Here is a 19,080-nt window from a genome sequence, read left to right on the forward strand (position 1 = left end):
TACGACCATCTCCGCTGTGTCTCAATTCTCTAAAGCAGGGGTCAGCAAGCTTTTTCAGCAGGGGGACGGTCCACTGTCCCTCAGACATTCTGGGGAGCCGGACTATATTTGGGGGGGGGGGAATGAATGAATTCCTATGCCCCACAAATAACCCAGAGATGCATTTTAAATAAAAGGACACATTCTAGCCATGTAAAAACACCAGGCAGGCCCCACAAATAACCCAGAGATGCATTTTAAATAAAAGGACACTTTCTACTCCTGTAAAAACAGACCAATTCCCGGACCGTCCGTGGGCCAAATTTAGAAGGCGATTGGGCCAGATCCAGCCCCCAGGCCTTAGTTTGCCTACCCATGCTCTAAAGGAACACAGACACTGGAACCCCTGGGAATCTTGCAGAGGCTGGGGGTGGCACACAACTTTTTTATCCATACACACACACTGTAATATTCTGCCTGCTCACTTCTAGGGGATAAACACTACTACTAATATTGTTAACAGAGACACATACATCTCGCACACTCTTCTATTCCTCCCTCTGCCGCCACCTCAATCCAGAGATGTCCAACACTCACTGAGAGGGGACCAGCTTCCTCCACAGATCCATCTTAACGTAGTTCGCGCAAGCATTGTTTATGCTACAGTAGGGTTTGCAGTTGGGAGGGATGCGGGTGGCGCTGTGGGTTAAACCACAGAGCCTAGGGCTCGCCAATCAGAAGGTCGGCGGTTTGAATCCCCGTGACGGGGTGAGCTCCCGTTGCTCGGTCCCTGCTCCTGCCCACCTAGCAGTTCGAAAGCACATCAAAGTGCAAGTAGATAAATAGGTACCACTCCAGCGGGAAGGTAAACGGCGTTTCTGTGCGCTGCTCTGGTTCACCAGAAGTGGCTTAGTCATGCTGGCCACATGACCAGGAAGCTGTACACCGGCTCCCTCAGCCAATAAAGTGAGATGAGCGCCACAACCCCAGAGTCGACCATGACTGGACCTAATGGTCAGGGGTCCCTTTACCTTTAGGGTTTGCAGTAGTTTTGATACAAGCAGTTGTAAAGAGTATAAGGAGAAAAGAGGAGCGCAATGTCGCCCTGTGTGCCCCCTCCTCGTTTCTACAATCAAACTGCTGGAAACAAATCCTTTCGTAAGCGAGAGAAATGCCTCTGTGTTCCGTCGGCTTCCCCCCGCTGCGATGCCGAGAGCGATTGAGGGAAAGCACTTTGCCTAACCATTCTTCATCATTCCAAAGAGCTCGATATATGACAACCAGCAGCAGCTTGACATTCCTTGCTCCAGTTCCAAGCAGTGAACACATCTGGTTTAAATTAATTTAAAAGAATAAACTTGTATGACTTTTTGAGAGCAGGACGAGAAGGAATCTCCTGTTTATAAGTAGAGCTTTCTTTAAAAACGACACTGAGGAGAGAAAAGTGACCTTGAAGGCCTTCGGTGGGCGAGAAATTGACATTCCCCGAGTTACTAAAGTGATCTTCGTACCACAATGAAGTAGAACAGAGGATTCTGTGGAAATGAACCACTGGGAACCGACAAAAGGCTAGGATAGGATTTGTGCTTGGAATACAAAGGCCTGTTCTTTCTAAGTGCGAGCCTTGCTGCCTCATGCTTTTTACACTTGTAACGCTATTTCTAAATTAAGTTAATAAACCGGGGGGAGGGGGGTGTTTAAGCATTCTCTTAAATATCTCCCAGATTTCCAGGATTATCATAGAATTGTAGATTTGTAGACTAGATGTAGCATCATCTAGTCCAGGCATCTAGTCCGTTTTGGGGGCCTAATCTGGCCCTCCACTTGGTTTAATCCGGCCCCTGCGGCAGCTTATTTTGTGGGATAAAATCCAAAAAAAAACTCACAACAACTTCAATCAAGAACTGCAATCCTTAAAAAAAGCTTAAGAACTTTGGGGGTAAAATCCTAAAAGAAAGCCCAACAACTTCAATCCTAAAAAAAGCTCAGCAACTTTGGTTGGCCCACACAGCCCTTCATTTCATCAAATCTAGGCCGCTTTGAAAAAAAGTTTGGACACCACTGATTTCTAGTCCAATGCTGGAATCCCAGCTAAAGCATCTGTGCTGCTGAATTGCAGAAATATTATTTATGTTGAAGATTCCCATAGGATCTCAAGGTGAGACAACTCCGCAATCTTCTTTTATTTTGTAATGTTTGTTTACGTAAACAACAAGGGTATGAATATAGAGAAGAAACCAACCGAAGCGGGCCTTCAGAACAGAGAACACGCGGCATCTAAAACTATATTAGTGGTGCAGCAGTAAAGCTGCTGCACATTTGCAAAGCTAAGCAGGGTCTGGTACGGTTACAAATTGGATGGGAGAGGCCGCGTGTTGAGATTCCTGCAATGCAAGAAGGTTGGGCTAGATGACTCCCTTGGTCCCTTCCAACATTACAATTCTATGGTTCTATTTGCCGACAAAGGTCCGTATTGTTAAAGCTATGGTTTTCTCGGTAGTGATTTATGGAAGTGAGAGCTGGACCATAAAGAAGGCTGATCGCCGAAGAATTGATGCTTTTGAATTATGGTGCTGGAGGAGACTCTTGAGAGTCCCATGGACTGCAAGAAGATCAAACCTATCCATTCTGAAGGAAATCAGCCCTGAGTGCTCACTGGAAGGACAGATCCTGAAGCTGAGGCTCCAATACTTTGGCAACCTCATGAGAAGAGAAGATTCCCTGGAAAAGACCCTTATGTTGGGAAAGATGGAGGGCACAAGGAGAAGGGGACGACAGGTTGGACAGTGTTCTCGCAGCTACCAGCATGAGTTTGACCAAACTGCGGGAGGCAGTGGAAGACAGGAGTGCCTGGCGTGCTCTGGTCCATGGGGTCACGAAGAGTCAGGCACAACTAAACGACTAAAGAACAACAACAACATATCTATTCACAAGTCACAAGTGGGAAACAATACGAACAGACGTACAGTTGAGGAGCATCGATGGGGCCCAAACAAGAATGCAACTCAGTAGTTCTTCCAAAGTGAAGTCATACTTGGCAGGACTAAGCAGTTTATCATGTGTTTGTTCATGTAGGTCATATGAAGGTCAGCGCACTGCAGCAAAATCATCTGAGGATGCTTTGCCCCTGAGTAGCCCTAAGATCATGCGTGGGATTTTCCTGGGTGATGAGAAGCAAGGATTTATTGTACCACGCATCTCAAGCAAAGGTCAAAGCATCTTTCCAGTTTTGAGAAATATTTAGACAGGTCATGACCCAGAGGAATAATAGTAGAGGTTTCAGCAACAACTCAGAATTTCCCCCCATAGAACGTGCATAATAAACAAAACTTTGGATCCATAAAATGAAAGTAATAATCAATGTATTGTACTGTAAAATGAGTAAGACAGTATGGAAGATGATAAAAATTAAAGTTTTTTTCTTTTCTTACCTGCACTGATGATAGTCATTGTTTGGATGGCGGACTTTTATCCATTTCCGCAGTCACACAATCAATCAATCAATCAATAGCTGAACTGGGTTCTACACAGTCACACACAAAAACAAATTAACCAAAAAAGCCTCAAAAACAAAAGCGCAAAATAAATAGCAAAAACAAGAGCGCCAAACTTAATCCGTTCCGGAAGTCCATTTGACTTCCGAAAATGTTCGAAAACCAAGGTGCAGTGTCTAACTGGTGCAGGTGCCCTGGAAACAATAACTGACAGCCACATCAGACGTTTAGCTTCTGAAAAACGTTCGGAAATCGGAACATTTACTTCCGGGTTTTTGGCGTTTGAGAACCAAGGCATTTGAGAACTAAGTTACCACTGTATATAGAAATAATAATAATGAGAGGAAGACTCTCACAAAGGGTCCAAGGAGGACAACATGCTCTGTCAACACAGAATGTGGCCATTTTCTGCAACTTTGGAATATTACTTTCCTGGCCGAGCAGGCAAACGTTGGGATTTTTACTGCACCTCCCCCAGTAACCTTTATTATGTCTATTTTGTTTAGATTAATTATGTGGAAGCCACTCATTGTGCTAACCAATGTGTGCCCATCTTCCTATGTTAAGTTTTTAGTTTTGTTAAGTTTCCTAATGCCCTTGAAGCTGTCCCAGAAACTCCAGAATGCAGTAGCGAGGCTCCTCACGGGGTCTCTGCCATGGGAGCATATTCACCCAGTGCTTTTCCAGTTGCATTGGTTCCCGGTCAGATTTAAGGTACTGCTTTTGACCTTTAAAGCCCTTCACGGCCTAGGACCCTCGTACTTATGGGACCACCTCTCCCGGTATGCTCCACGGAGAGCCTCAAGGTCCATATATAGCAACACCCTAGTGGTCCCGGGCCCTAAGGAAGTTAGATTGTCTTCAAACAGAGCCAGGGCCTTTTCAACACTGGCTCCGGCCTGGTGGAACGCTCTGCCTCATGAGACCAGGGCACTGCAGGATCTGATTTCTTTCCGCAGGGCCTGTAAGACAGAGTTGTTCTGCCTGGCCTTTGGCTTGGAGCCAATTTGATTCCCTCCTTCTCTTTCTTTTTTCTTTTCCTTCTCCTCCTGCGATGAGGCTACATTTTAATATTTTAATGTTTCAATATTTTAATGTTGTATTTTAATTTTGTTTTTAAGTTGTAATTATTCAACTTGTTTTTATTATTGCTTGTAAGCCGCTCTGAGCCCGGCCTTGGCTGGGGAGGGCGGGGTATAAATAAAAATTATTATTATTATTATTAATGTCTCCAGTATGTTGACCATGAAAAACTGGTCCTATAAACCCCTACAAGAGACAAAGACTATTTTAACTCAGTGGGGTTTTACTTCAGAGTAGACATGCAGAGGCTTGCTTTGTAATTCATAAATCTGTGGTGTCCTGATGAGGTTGAAGACTAATTTAAAGGTTCTTATTCTTGCTGCTGCTTGACCAACTTTGATATCTGAACTTGTGTAATGGTCTTTTGGAAAGCTAATACAGGATCCAATTGTTGTGACAACTTGTCATCATTAATATCTAGTTCAAGATGGCCCACAAATAAAAACTGATTTGAGAATAACATGTGGGATTATTCATGTGTGTATAAATAAATGATAAAACTGCCTACAGTTTGCAAGGACCCTTGACAGCAGACATTAAATTTAACCCACTCAGATCACATTTTTCTTTCCTGTGAAATGGTCTGTAAAAGCTTCTATCTCCTTACTAAACTGAGCTGTGTGCTCTTCAGGGAGTGGTGCTAATGTTAGGAATTCATCAGTCTGATTCCCCCGCTGAACAAAATGAAGTCATCACTTGGTAAACTTCATATTTTGTAAGTAAACTGTGTACAGTTCTCTGAATCAATTCCAAGTACCTAATCCACATTACAGTGGACTGGAAATCAATCTGTCCTGAATCGCTGCGTTGTGTTGTGACGTGGAATCGCAGCCTGTAATAGTCGCCCCAGGATTGTCCTATTTACAGCGGCTTTCTTCTTTACTTCGCTGAAGGCTTGAGCAGCTATTGGGCTTTCTTCTTAACTTGCAAAAGCTAGTTCTGTTGTGTACAGTGGTACCTCGGGTTACAGACGCTTCAGGTTATAGACTCCGCTAACCCAGAAATAGTACCTCGGGTTAAGAACTTTGCTTCAGGATGAAAGCAGAAATTGTGTGGCGGCGGCAGCGGGAGGTCCCATTAGCTGAAGTGGTACCTCAGGTTAAGGACAGCTTCAGGTTAAGAACGGACCTCCAGAACGAATTAAGTTCTTAACTCGAGGTACCACTGTAGTTAGTGACAGGATTCAGCCTCTTCTGACTCTGTTCATTACTGAACAGACCTGACTTTTCCAAAAAAGAGAGCTTTTTTTAAAATAAAAAGACAAAAGAAAAGGGCCTTCTTAGTGACTGCTCCCAGATTCTGGAACTCGCTCCCTGGAGAATCTAGACTGGCTACTTCCTTGTACTTCTGCCGGCAGGCTTTTTGAAGTGTCTGTTTTTAATGAAAGGGCTGGTGCCGTGCTTTTTTTATTGTAATTACCGGTATTTGTATGTTTCAAACAGGTTTTATATATGTCTATACTCTTAATCAAGGTAGGGTTACCAGATATCCCCGTTTCCCGGGGACAGACCTTGGATTTACAAATCAGTCCCCATACAAAATCCACTGAAGTTGAAAAGTGTCCCCAGATTCATCGAAAAAAATCTGGTAACCTTATATTAAGGTTTGTTGTTAGTGATTCTTGTTTGTATCTGTAAGCCCACTTGAGTCCCTTCAGGGAAAAAGGCAGGGTATAAATAAATATATAACAACAACTCACACGCAACTTTCGTGTAGGTGCTGTGGCAAAATATACAAATGAACCTCTGAGAACTCTGGCAGGCAGCCATAGACATGGGCAAGAACTGGGTGAGGGGCGCTGGGGGGGGGGGAAATAGCCCGTAAAAAAGAGGAAGGGAAACGAGACATTGCTAACACGACATAAAAGTGTGACCCACAACAAGCTTTGCTGTGGTGCTGGTGTGTGCGGGTTACATGAGCCTATTATAGGAGGAAGGAGAAAAGATGGCGATGCTTGCAGTTGGTGGTCCTTACTGCTGCTCCTTTAAGTGTTTGCAGTATCTGTTCAATGCCAGGGAAATGTGAGGATCGATGACCCACACCAGGGCCGAATTTAGGTTTGATGAGGCCCTAGGCCAGGCAGCCCCAAACTCAGCCCTTCAGATGTTTTGGGACTACAACTCCCACCATCCCTAGCTAACAGGACCAGTGGTCAAGAATGTTGGAGATTGTAGTCCCAAAACATCTGGAGGGCTGAGTTTGGGGATGCCTGCCCTAAGCTCCTGAAGGTAATAGGGTCCTTTATATGTCCAGCTGTTCTTTGTCAACAAGAAATTGTCACTGTTTTTTGTGTGTGCTGAATATATGCTATATGGTCATTTATGGACCTAATAGGTATCTAAAGCCATAATGGGATCAAAGTAAATAAATTATGTATTATATGAAACCAATCAGTAGACATAAGACTCATACCCGTAATCTGTGCTGCCTGATCATCAGTCTACAAGCACTCTTTAATATTCGATAACAGGTACAACAGCGTGACCTGCATTCAACTGTGCTACACTGCAGTCTGCAGCTGCATGCTACATATTGCTATGCAATCAGTCCATGCAGAATGTAGGCACCCTATATATAGAAATGAGCGAACCAGTGATGTTTTAGGGAGAAGGCTAGCAGGCAGGGCCCATTACTTACATCATAGGAGCCTACACAACACAAAACTCTTGTTGTATGTAGCTTTTATTATATTTGTTTTTATCTTATATTTTGGAAATGTACATCCAGTTGTTTTCTCCTTTAATTTTTTGGGGGGTCCCCAAGAGAGTGGGGCCCTAAGCTCGGTGGCGTAGCGTGGGGGTGCAGGGGGGGCCGGCCGCACCGGGCGCAACATCTGGGGGTTAGGGTTAGGGGGCGCAAATCCACAGGTTAGGGGGCGCAAATTACTTGCCTTGCCCTGGGTGCTGACAACCCACGCTACGCCACTACCTAAGCTATAGCTTGTTTAGCTTATACGTAAATCCAGCACTGACCCACGCCCTCCTAGTGCTGATGTGATTGTCTGGCCTGTCTATAGCATCCAGGTTCAGACACTTGTGGGTGGGTAGGTATCATACCTTCCTAAGGACCCCACCAAACACCCCCCCCCTTTCTATTGCACATTTGTGATGATTTGTGCTCATGACGCTTTCACGGTCGGCCTGTGTGGTCCTGCTTTCTGTACTACAAAGGTTTCGGGGGCAGTCATACTGTTTCGTTCCCAACAAGCGCACAACCTGTAACTTCTTGGTGAAATCTTGTAACTTTTCATACGACAAATGTTCTTTGGGCAGGGGGTGGTTGTCCCACTTTTGTTGTATTGTAGCCCTTCCGGACAAGCAATGACGTGGTAGCATTGGGGAACAAAGTGGAATAAATCCAACACTATTCTTAAGGGATGCAGGTGGCGCTGTGGGTTAAACCACAGAGCCTAGGACTTGCCGATCAGAAGTTGGCGGTTCGAATCCCCGCGACGGGGTGAGCTCCCGTTGCTCAGTCCCTGCTCCTGCCAACCTAGCAGTTCAAAAGCACATCAAAGTGCAAGTAGATAAATAGGTACCGCTCCGGCAGGAAGGTAAACGGCGTTTCCGTGCGCTGCTCTGGTTCGCCAGAAGTGGCTTAGTCATGCTGGCCACATGACCCGGAAGCTGTACGCCGGCTCCCTTGGCCAATAAAGTGAGATGAACGCCGCAACCCCAGAGTTGGCCAGGACTGGACCTAATGGTCAGGGGTCCCTTTACCTTTATTCATAAGGAAATGTTGCAGAATACACCCAGAATAAAACCCCAGTCTGGAGAGGTCCAAAGTCAGGAGTATGGCTACCACAACCACCTTCCTCTTCATTTCTCTCCCTCTTCACCCCCTCTCTATGGCTCCCTTCCGTCTTCCTCGACCTCCAATGTAGAAGAACGGATCGGATTAAAAATTAAGGCGTGCATACTCAATAGTATTTTACACGCTTTGAGGGGGATCCTCTTTCAACTTTTCCTGACTTCTCCATACCTGAGAATTCCCTCATGTGTGCTATCCACCCATTCCTTGGGGAAGGGAACTTCACTTACAAACATATTAGCACAGGGCGGCATAAATTCAGTATTAAAAAATAATGGGGCTTAAGATGAGGCTCAATGGGCTTCGTGCACAGGACATGCTGTTGAACTTTTGAGAACCACTACCCTTGTTAATCCGTAGTATTGCTTTTCTGACATCCCTGCATTATTCTACTGATATTGCTACGCTGAACACACAGTAACTCGTACAGTGGTACCTTGGGTTACAAACACTTCGGGTTACAGACTCCGCTAACCCAGAAATAGTACCTTGGGTTAAGAACTTTGCTTCAGGATGAGAACAGAAATCGCGCAGCAGCAGCGGGAGGCCCCATTGGCTAAAGTGTTACCTCAGGTTAAGAACAGTTTCAGGTTAAGAACGGACCTCCGGAAGTTCTTAACCTGAGGTACCACTGTATTTCGATGACGTCCAGGATAGCAGCCTACGGCTTGCACGTGTGGTTTTGCCGTAGCAATCTTATGTTTTTGGTTTCTTAAAAATCTACCTGCTTTCTTCATAAAATGAACTCCCTCAAAGCGGTTCGTAGAAACTCAGGTTGTGAAGATACCAGTCAGGAACAAAGAAGATGCCACATTCTGCATCGGCCCTCAAAGTGACTGGCTAGCATCTAGGCCTCGATTTCCATGTCAAGAAGCCCTCCACTGTAGTTTAAATCTTGTACAGAGCTGGCCCATTACATTTTGCCGCCTGAGGCGAAGAACAGCGCCCCTTCCCACAGAAGCTGGCAGCTCAATCTCACTTCAATACAGGAGTCATGACAGAGCCTTCCACTGCACCTGAGGGCGGCAAGTTTAGTTTAGGAGGTGCAGGTCAGATGGTTCATATGATGGTATGCAGAGCTCTGTCCCTCACCATCTTGCCACTGCTCTCTGCAACCTAGCACCTGAGGCCAAGAAGATTGCCTCATTCTGTCTAATGGTAGGGCCGGTCCTGGAAGAGAATACACATGTAGCCTAATATGGTGAGATTTCTCTTTATGTGTGTGTGTGTGTGTTGTTGTTTTTTTTCTGGGTGATAGACCTCAATCAGAAAGGGGAATGACAAACAGTGGTACCTCGGGTTACAGACGCTTCAGGTTACAGACTCCGGTAACCCAGAAATAGTACCTCGGGTTAAGAACTTTACCTCAGGATGAGAACAGAAATTGTGCAGCAGCGGCAGTGGGAGGCCCCATTAGCTAAAGTGGTACCTCAGGTTAAGAACAGTTTCATGTTAAGAACGGACCTCCAGAACGAATTAAGTTCTTAACTCGAGGTACCACTGTATTTCCTAGTCTATGTCTAGTCATGTGTGTCTAGAGACATACGGTATTTTTAAAAAACTCCAGCCCTTTTGTTCAGGCTTCACTGAACATTATTATGACCATGGGTGAGTTCAGGTGTTCTGTGGTGCCCTGTAATAGCTGTTAAACTCACACATATAATAACTCAGTTTTGAAGTTTATCATGTTGGGCTGGGGTATCGTTTAGGGGATTTTATTGGTTTTGTTGTTGTTGCAGTTATTGGTATTAATTTTCTGCATATTTATTTATTTAGATCTATGGCGATTTATGAGGAAATGTTCAATTTTCCGTGTATTTTTTGAGGTGTTTTATATATTGATTGTGGCTACTTTTGTTATTTTGCCAATCTTTTCAAGTTGTAATCCTCCTTGAGCAGGCTTTAAACTATGGAATGGCGGCATACAAATAAATTGACGGTGGTGTTGCAGGGTTATTTATTTATTTTTTTAGCCGCTTTAAGTTCTATTTTCTGAAAGGTAACAAATAAATATATAATAAAAGCAGTCAAGCTTAACCTCAGCTCCAGAAAGGCATATCCATAATTGCAAAGTAATACTACTGTATTTTACATCAGTCTAAAAGTGTATAGGCATTTCAATTGCATAGTGTTGTCTCTAGCCCAGAATAGAAAATTTGTTGTTGTTGTTTAGTCGTGTCTGACTCTTCATGACCCCATGGACCACACAGGCTTCCTCAACCTCGGCCCTCCAGATGTTTTGAGACTACAATTCCCATCACCCCTGACCACTGGTCCTGCTAGCTAGGGATCATGGGAGTTGTAGGCCAAAAACATCTGGAGGGCCGAGGTTGAGGAAGCCTGGAATTGAGCATGCCAGGCACTCCTGTATTCCACTACCTCCCGCAGTTTGGTCAAACATGTTAGCTTCGAAAACACTGTCCAACCATCTCGTCCTCTGTCCTCCCCTTCTCCTTGTGCCCTCAAGGAATGGAAAATTAGCTTGCTTTAATAGGCTAAGAGACAAATTGGAGGACAGTGCCTTCAACGTGTCAGATTTCCACATATCGGGGCTGCGACTTGGGGAGGAGAGTTGGTCTTGATAATATTTTGGATGCATTGCAGTCTGGTGATTTTATAATAGGTCCGCCTATTTTATGCTTTTTCCGTGTGTGTGTGTGTGTGGGGGGGTGTAGAAGTTTCCAATGTGGCAAATTCGGAAGCAGATTATCGCACTGGGGGGGGGGGCGGCGACACCAAAAGATGGAGCGTTGCAAGCTCTTGAGTTGCATATTAAATATAATAAATTGGTGGTGACCAATCATCCCAAAATGCAGGGTTGCAAAATACTGGAGCGGGAGACATCTAGTCCATTAACTTTGGGTCTGAGTGGAGGTAGACCTGATATCGCCGTGCAATCCCAGGCAGCCTATGGCATCTCCGCTTTTGCAAAAGCTGCTCTCCTTGCGTTCCCCGTGCATAACAAGACAAAACATGCACCCGCGCGCAGCATCGCGCCCATTTAAAAATGCCCGAGTGCAGCTGGGAGGAAAAAGGAGGTGTCTTTTAAAAGTGCGGCTGCGGTGGGGAGAAATGCTCTTGATTTTTAAGGTGGGCAGAGGGAGAGAGCTTGCTTCCCGCCCCCTTGCAAGAAGGATTTGGGGAAGAATAGGAACCAGAGCCTCTCTCTCTCCTTTCCTCCTCTCCGTCCCCCTCCGCCTCACTTGCAACGTGTTGCAATTCCTCTTAGCGCACATCCAGCTTGCCAAACCGCGGAAAAAGTTTGAGAAGTCTTGGAGAAAGCTTCTCTCCCCCCCCCGCCGCCCCCCCCATTTCCCTTCCGCCCACAACTGGCTGGGCAGCCTGTGGGGCTCGTGACGCAGCGTCTGAATTCTTAGAAGGCAGGGGAGGGGCGCTTTTTTCTTTTTTTCTTTTTTGAAAGGGGGGGGGGCGCATTCCTTGTCTCTCTCCCATCTCCCTGTCTCTTTACCCTCCCATCACCTTCCCAACAGGAGGAGGGGAAGGAAAGGACCCTGAGTCAGCACGGAGAGAGAGAGTGCGCAAAGACGCAAAAGAAGGAGAAGAAGAGAGGGAGATCAGTCCCAGCCCCCAGCTATGAAACTTCCCAGCCCCCCCTCTTCGCCACGGCCTCGCTTGCTGAGCTGCGCCCTGGGCATCCTTCTGACCGTTGAGCTCGGACTCTGCGCTCTTCTCCCAGGTAGGGCTGAGTTGGCCAAATGTGTTTGTTTTTCCTCCACTTCCAAACTTGCAGCGTCTTTTAAGAAGGGCGGGAGGTTGGGTGGTGGTGGTGAAAGGAGGTACTTGTAGATCTGCCTCTTAAAAAAAAGAAGAAGGGGGGATCGGCTCCTCACAAAGTTAGCATGCACTTTTCTCTCCACCCCGATTTCCCTCCCCCCCCCATTTTGGGCAGTTGTTGGGGCATTTGGGGGGTGTACGCGAGCTTGCGTTTTGCAAAGATGGGAGGAGAAACCTGAATGGAACCAGATGTGGTTTGGAATTGCGAAGGGAGGAGGAGATGGAAGTGGCTGTTTTTGAAAGAAACTGGGGGGGGGGCACACACTTGATTCTCTTCTACCTCCCCATCAGCAAAAAAAAAAAAAAAAGAAAAAAAGAGAGAGGATTTTCTCTAGTTGCAAGATCTGATCCCTGCTGCATTTGAAATAAATGCTCTTGTCTCTGCGCCCCTAAGGTTTGGGAATTTTATTCTCTCACCCACCAGTTCTGCCTTGCAACCCTGCAGGCTTTTTGCATGTGTCCAGCCGTAATAAAAACCCCAACACACCACCGGATTTTTCCAGAGGAATCAGTGTTTCCAAAAGCATTTTCCAAGCTGGTCTCCCAATTGTCCCTCCGAGGAGGATAGCGATTTGGCCAGCAACAACAGTGATAGAGATGGGGAAACTAATGAGAGGCATCTGTTGGTCCCCAGAGCTTTGCAAGCACACTGGCCTTGCAAGTTGGCCAGATTTGCAAAACTTGCTCCAGTGTCTGGACCCGGTCAGTTGCGCCAGACAGTGACATTTAAAGGAATAAGTAAAACCCCTGCTTTTTTGCTCCAGTTTCCATGTAGTCTGCAACCAAAGGATTAACAAAAACAAACAAACGTTGCAGCGTGATAAATTTCTAAAAGAGCCCCATTGTGGCTTACGAAGCGAAAAAAATGCAATTTAAAGTAAATCAGGAAGCCGCTGGGAAATGCGGGGAGCAGGAAGCTGTTGGGAAAAGGGTCAGGAATGAAGCAGTGTGTGGTCGGTGGGTTGTCTCAGTTTTGGGTGGGAAGTTAGAGCAAAGGATGCAGTGATGGAGTGAGAGCAGCTTATGTTGTTGTTTAGTCGTGTCCATCTCTTCGTGACCCCATGGACCAGAGCACGCCAGGCACTCCTGTCTTCCACTGCCTCCCGCAGTTTGGTCAAACTCATGCTGGTAGCTTCGAGAACACTGTCCAACCATCTCGTCCTCTGCTATCCCCTTCTCCTTGTGCCCTCCATCTTTCCCAACATCAGGGTCTTTTCCAGGGTCTTCTCATGAGGTGGCCAAAGTCTTGGAGCCTCAGCTTCAGGATCTGTCCTTCCAGTGAGCACTCAGGGCTGATTTCCTTAAGAATGGATAGGTTTGATCTTCTTGCAGTCCACGGGACTCTCAAGAGTCTCCCCCAGCACCATAATTCAAAAGCATCAATTCTTCGGCGATCAGCCTTCTTTATGGTCCAGCTCTCACTTCCATACATCACTACTGCTCCTCCAGTTGGATCACGTTTAGTCAAAACTCTCCACTATGATCTGTTCATCTTGGGTGCCCTGCTCGGCATAGTTGTTAGCTTCTCTGGGTTATTCAAGCCCCTTCGCCACGGCAAGGCAGTGATCCATGAAGGGGTGAGTAGCTTACATATGGCTTATTGCAAAGGCTGATTGGGGTAGGAGATCATAGAATCATAGAATCATAGAGTTGGAAGAGACCACAAGGGCCATCGAGTCCAACCTGTCTCCTTCCACCCAGCGGCTTGCGCACCTCTCCAGCCAGCCAGGTATCTGCTCAACACTCGCAGAAACTTGTATTCCTGCCTCACCCCCTGGAAAATGGGGAGCAGGAGCAATGGGCCACCCCACTCCCACAGTACGCTGCTCCAACCAAATGCAGACCTCTGCTGCCTGCAGCTCCTTTTACACGCAAAAACCAGCTGGGGTAGATGGGAATTGTAGTAGAAAACATCTGGAGGGGCAGCAGCTTGGAGGAGGCTGGTAAAACAAAGAATGCAAAGAGATGCAAGAATGTGCAGTGGTACCTCAGGTTACATACGCTTCAGGTTACTGACTCCGCTAACCCAGAAATAGTACCTCGGGTTAAGAACTTTACCTCAGGATGAGAGCAGAAATCATGCTCCGGCGGTGTGGCAGCAGCAGGAGGCCCCATTAGCTAAAGTGGTGCTTCAGGTTAAGAACAGTTTCAGGTTAAGAACAGACCTCCGGAACAAATTAAGTACTTAAAAAAAAAATTAAATTAATTTTAACATATTAATTATCATACATACCACAAAACCTCACATCTTATACAATCTTTTTGGACTTCCATCAGCACCTCTGATGATCCACCATTCTTATCATCTCTTCTGCATTTATTAAATTCATATTGCCTTTAATTATCATAACTAACAATCCCCTTCTTTATTCCTTTTTGCAATAATTCAAATATTTCACCTCACAAAACTTATTGCAAACCTACAAACGTAATCTGGTCATCACAATTAACAGTACTTTTCAGATAGTCTGTAAATTTACACCAGTCTTCTGTGAATCTCTGGTCCCGCAGGTTTCGAACGGACCTCCGGAACGAATTAAGTACTTTACCTGTAGTTTGTTCCCTAATACATTGGACCTGGATGTGGGAGACCTGCAGTCATAACTCGCGCCACAAAACAGTGGCCATGAACAGTGTTCCTCTCTGTAAAATGTCAAAGCGATACCGGACATTCAGAAGACATCTTAAGGCAGCCCTGTTCAGGGAAGTTTTTAATCTGTGATATTTTACTGTATTTTTGGCTTCTATGGAAGCCGCCCAGAGTGGCTGGGGAAACCCAGCCAGATGGGCGGGGTACAAATAATAAATTATTATTATTATTATTATTATTATTATTATTATTATTATTATTACTGTATCAGTGATGTGGAAAGGCTTTTTGTGAAACATCTTGTAGTTGGCCAAACCAGCTATCAGTATCAACATGCAGTGGAACCTGGTCTGTATACCACACTTGGGTGCTGTAGGTCACACCCAACTCATAAGTTTAAGGCATTACTCATAAGTTTAAGGCATATGGCATAAGTTTAAGGCATCCCCAACTCATACATTTAAAGCAGGGGTCAGCAGACTTTTTCAGCTGTGGGCCAGTCCACTGTCCCTCAGACCTGGTGGGGGGCCGGACTATATTTTTTTTGGGGGGGGGGGAATGAATGAATTCCTGTGCCCCACAAATAACCCAGAAATGCATTTTAAATAAAAGGACACATTCTACTCATGTAAAAACACGCTGATTCCCGGACCGTCTGCAGGCTGGATTTAAAAGGCGATTGGGCCGGATCCAGCCCTCGGGCCTTAGTTTGCCCACCCATGATTTAAAGCACTGTTATGCCACGCCAAGCGTCATGGCTTCACCCAAAGAATTCTGGGAAAGGGAAGTTAGTTAAGGGTGCTGAAAGTTGTTGAGAGAAATGACATTCCCAGTGATTCATCGGGGGAAGGCATGGGGTGTAAATGTATGGGGTGGACTTCAACTTTTCCTCCATAGAAATTCCAGGATTCTCGACCCTTTATTGCTCTGCACTGCACCGTTGTAGCTTCTCTCCATTTATGTCCCTGTTGAATTTGCTCCAGTTTATCCTCTATTTCTCCCAGGTTTCCCTTAGTACAACCGCAGACCTGTTAAAAACTAGATTCGTGCACACTGACAGGCTTCCAGTTTGATTCAGAATTTAACTTTGGTTGGGGGGGGGCGCGGGTGACGCTGTGGGTTAAACCACAGAGCCTAGGACTTGCTGATCAGAAGGTCGGTGGTTCGAATCCCCTTGACGGGGTGAGCTCCCGTTGCTCGGTCCCTGATCCTGCCAACCTAGCAGTTCGAAAGCACCTCAAAGTGCAAGTAGATAAATAGGTACCGCTCCGGTGGGAAGGTAAACAGTGTTTCCATGCTTAGTCATGCTGGCCACATGACCCAGAAGCTGTACGGTGGCTCCCTCTGCTAATAAAGCGAGATGAGCACCACAACCCCAGAGTCGGCCACAACTGGACCTAATGGTCAGGGGTCCCTTTACTTTTACCTTTTAGTTTGGTAGGGGCAAAAGTGTCTCACACTTGCATCTGTGTTTATGCGACCTGAGTCTTCTGCCTGCAACTGCTGCATGGATTTGCCTTGGGAGGGTGGATGGAAGGTCCTTATGGAGGCAATTTAACTCGACTGACCTTCTGGAGCAACCTGAGGTATGCTTTGTATAGGAAAGCTTTTCTCTGTGGAAATCCAGATTGGCCACCAACAGTGGCCAGGTGTGTGGGCAGCATTTTAAAGCACCATTTAACACCTCTGAGTGTTGTTTTTAAAAAGGGTGTTGTTATTATTATTTGTGTAAAAGCTCTGAAACAGCTTGCAACAGAGGCTCTGGAGCAATGATTTAACCCCCCCTTTTTTTAGGCTGTTTTTGCAATATAAACACAAACAAACACATAACCCTCAGAGGTGCTTTATATACTATGAAGCTTTTATTGATCTAAAGGCAGCATTGCCCTTTTGGGATTTCAGGGGAAAGTGGTCTAATTAACTATTAAAAAATACTCCCTTTTCTCTTTAAAACTTTGTATATAAATACGTGCCGGAAAGTGCAGTGTACCAAAGATCCATCTTTTACAGATCCCATGCCATTTTTAAGCTGTTGTCCTATTTCACCTATATACAAATGATATTGTTGAGTTTCTGTCATCACTAACTTATCACGTCTCCAAGTTGGCCACAAAAAAAGATTTCTGTTTTATTGGATGCAGATGATCCTACAAGTCTAGTCCAGAAAAAAAATGGGTGTGTGGGTATTTTCTGAATATTGCTAAAAAGAAGGTGTTTTCTAAATGATACACACACCTTCCCCAAATGGTATTTAGATGAGCAGCTTATTGAACAAGTAACAGTTTTTAACTATTTGGGAATAGATTTTCAACCTTCTGAGAAGATCAACAAGAATATTGGCATAGAAAAAGCTATTCAAATTCTGCTGCTTTTTAAAAAACAACAACAAACAAACAAAAGGCCATAACTTTATTTCTGCAGTACAGTGGTGCCCTGCAAGACGAACGCCTCGCAAGACGGAAAACCCACTAGACGAAAGGGTTTTCCGTTTTGGAGACGCTTTGCAAAACGAATTTCTTTATGGGCTTGCTTTGCAAGACGAAAATGTCTTGCGAGTTTCTGCGGGTTTTTCCCCTCCCCCCCCCTTTTCCTAAGCCGCTAAGCTGCTTATCAGCTGATCCGCTGATAAGCCGCTTAACAGCTGATCGCTAAAAGCTGCTAATCCGCTAAGCTGTCAGTGGGCTTGCTTCGCAAGACGAAAAAACCGCTATACGAAGAGCCTCACGGAACGGATTAATTTCATCTTGCGAGGCACCACTGTACTTGGCTAAACCTTGAGCTCAGTTACTTTATGGGATTCCGATGCTAATTTAAACCCTCTGGATGTTGTGCAGTGTAAATTCCTTTGACACGTTTCCTCTGCACCAGGTTGGGTTTCAAATGTCACTTTGCGATGCGAAGCTTCCATTCTCACACAGGTCTGGATGAGGCCATTGGCTCTGTCCAAATGGCTTGGTTCATTTTGTTCTGCTGGATTCACTTGGAAGCAAGCTGGATGAAAGCCATCAATTTAAGGTTAATGCCGCGGCGAGACTCCTTACGGGGTCCTCACTGCGAGATCACATTCACCCGGTGCTATACCAGCTGCACTGGCTCCCGGTGGAATATAGGATCAGGTTTAAGGTGCTTGTTTTAACCTTTAAAGCCCTATACGGCCTAGGACCCTCCTACTTACAGGACCGCCTCTCCTGGTATGTCCCACAGCGGAATTTACGGCCTTCAAACAAAAACATCTTGAAGGTCCCAGGCCACAGAGAGGTTAGGCTGGCCTCAACTAGAGCCAGGGCCTTTTCGGCTGTGGCTCCGATCTGGTGGAACGCTCTGTCACAAGAGACTAGGGCCTTGCGGGACTTGACATCTTTCCGCAGGGCCTGCAAGACAGAGCTGTTCCACCAGGCCTTTGGCCAGGGCACAGCCTGACTCCCTCCTTTGGCAATCTTCACAGAACTCTAGCCCAATGGTTGCCATCAATTTGATTTGAATTAGTTTTATAATGAAATGATTTTAGAATGTTGTATTATTTTATTGTTGTTAGCCACCCTGAGCCCGGCTTCGGCTGGGGAGGGCGGGATATAAATAAATTATTATTATTATTATTATTATTATTATTATTATTATTATCATCATCTGCAGGATCTAACATATCCAAAAGTCAGAAGAGCCTTCTTGAGTGCACAACTGGACGTGCTTCCTTCAGCAGCAGTACTTGAGGGTTGTTTTAAAACAGGTGTAGGCAAACTCGGCCCTCCAGATGTTTTGGGACTACAACTCCCAACATCCCTGACCACTGGTCCTGTTAGCTAGGGATGATGGGAGTTGCAGTCCCAAAACATCTGGAGGGCCAAGTTTGCCTGCGCCTGTTTTAAGAGAATCCTTTCACAAAGTTGGATATAGAGTTTTCCACTTCCTCCAGGTCTTGCCACCCAAAAATAAAAAAATGCTATATTTTCTAAACTCGAAAGCAACTTCCTGGCTTGGGGTTACGTCCACAGGCTCTCTTCCTCCTAGGAAATGAGCATCGGAGACTTCCGGAGGCGGCGCAAAATAGCAATGGCGGTCCTCTTTACCTGGTGAAGAGGGGCTCCGCGAAAAAGGGTCGTCCGCTACGGCAAAGCGGAGACCCGTTAAGAAAAACCGCAGGCAGAGCGAGCCTGCGGCCGTGGGACTCGGCGGGCGCCCAAAGCCCCCCCGGAAACGAAGAAGGGGCTCCGTAAGGGGCTCCGGAACGCGAAAGGGGGAGCGGCGCTGTGAGTTCATCGCTCTTTTCGTGGATGCAAAGCCGCGCTGCTGCTGCTGATGAGCGCCGACCTTTCTTCTTGAAAACATCAA

The 19,080-nt window shown here is 45.8% G+C and overlaps 1 protein-coding gene across 2 annotated transcripts in view; it reads left to right on the forward strand.

The window, feature by feature from the left end:
- Positions 1 to 11,291: 11,291 nt before the first annotated feature.
- Positions 11,292 to 19,080, forward strand: part of MRC2 (mannose receptor C-type 2) — an 87,822-nt gene continuing 80,033 nt past the window's right edge. For both annotated transcript variants that reach the window (XM_083709005.1, XM_083709004.1), the window contains exon 1: positions 11,292 to 12,063. In XM_083709005.1, coding sequence (XP_083565131.1) covers positions 11,961 to 12,063 — 103 coding nt within the window. In that variant the 5' untranslated portion in view covers positions 11,292 to 11,960. The remainder of the gene's footprint in view (positions 12,064 to 19,080) is intronic.

The sequence above is a fragment of the Podarcis gaigeae genome (genome assembly GCF_964106915.1).
Source record: "Podarcis gaigeae genome assembly, chromosome: 13".
NCBI lineage: Eukaryota > Metazoa > Chordata > Lepidosauria > Squamata > Lacertidae > Podarcis > Podarcis gaigeae.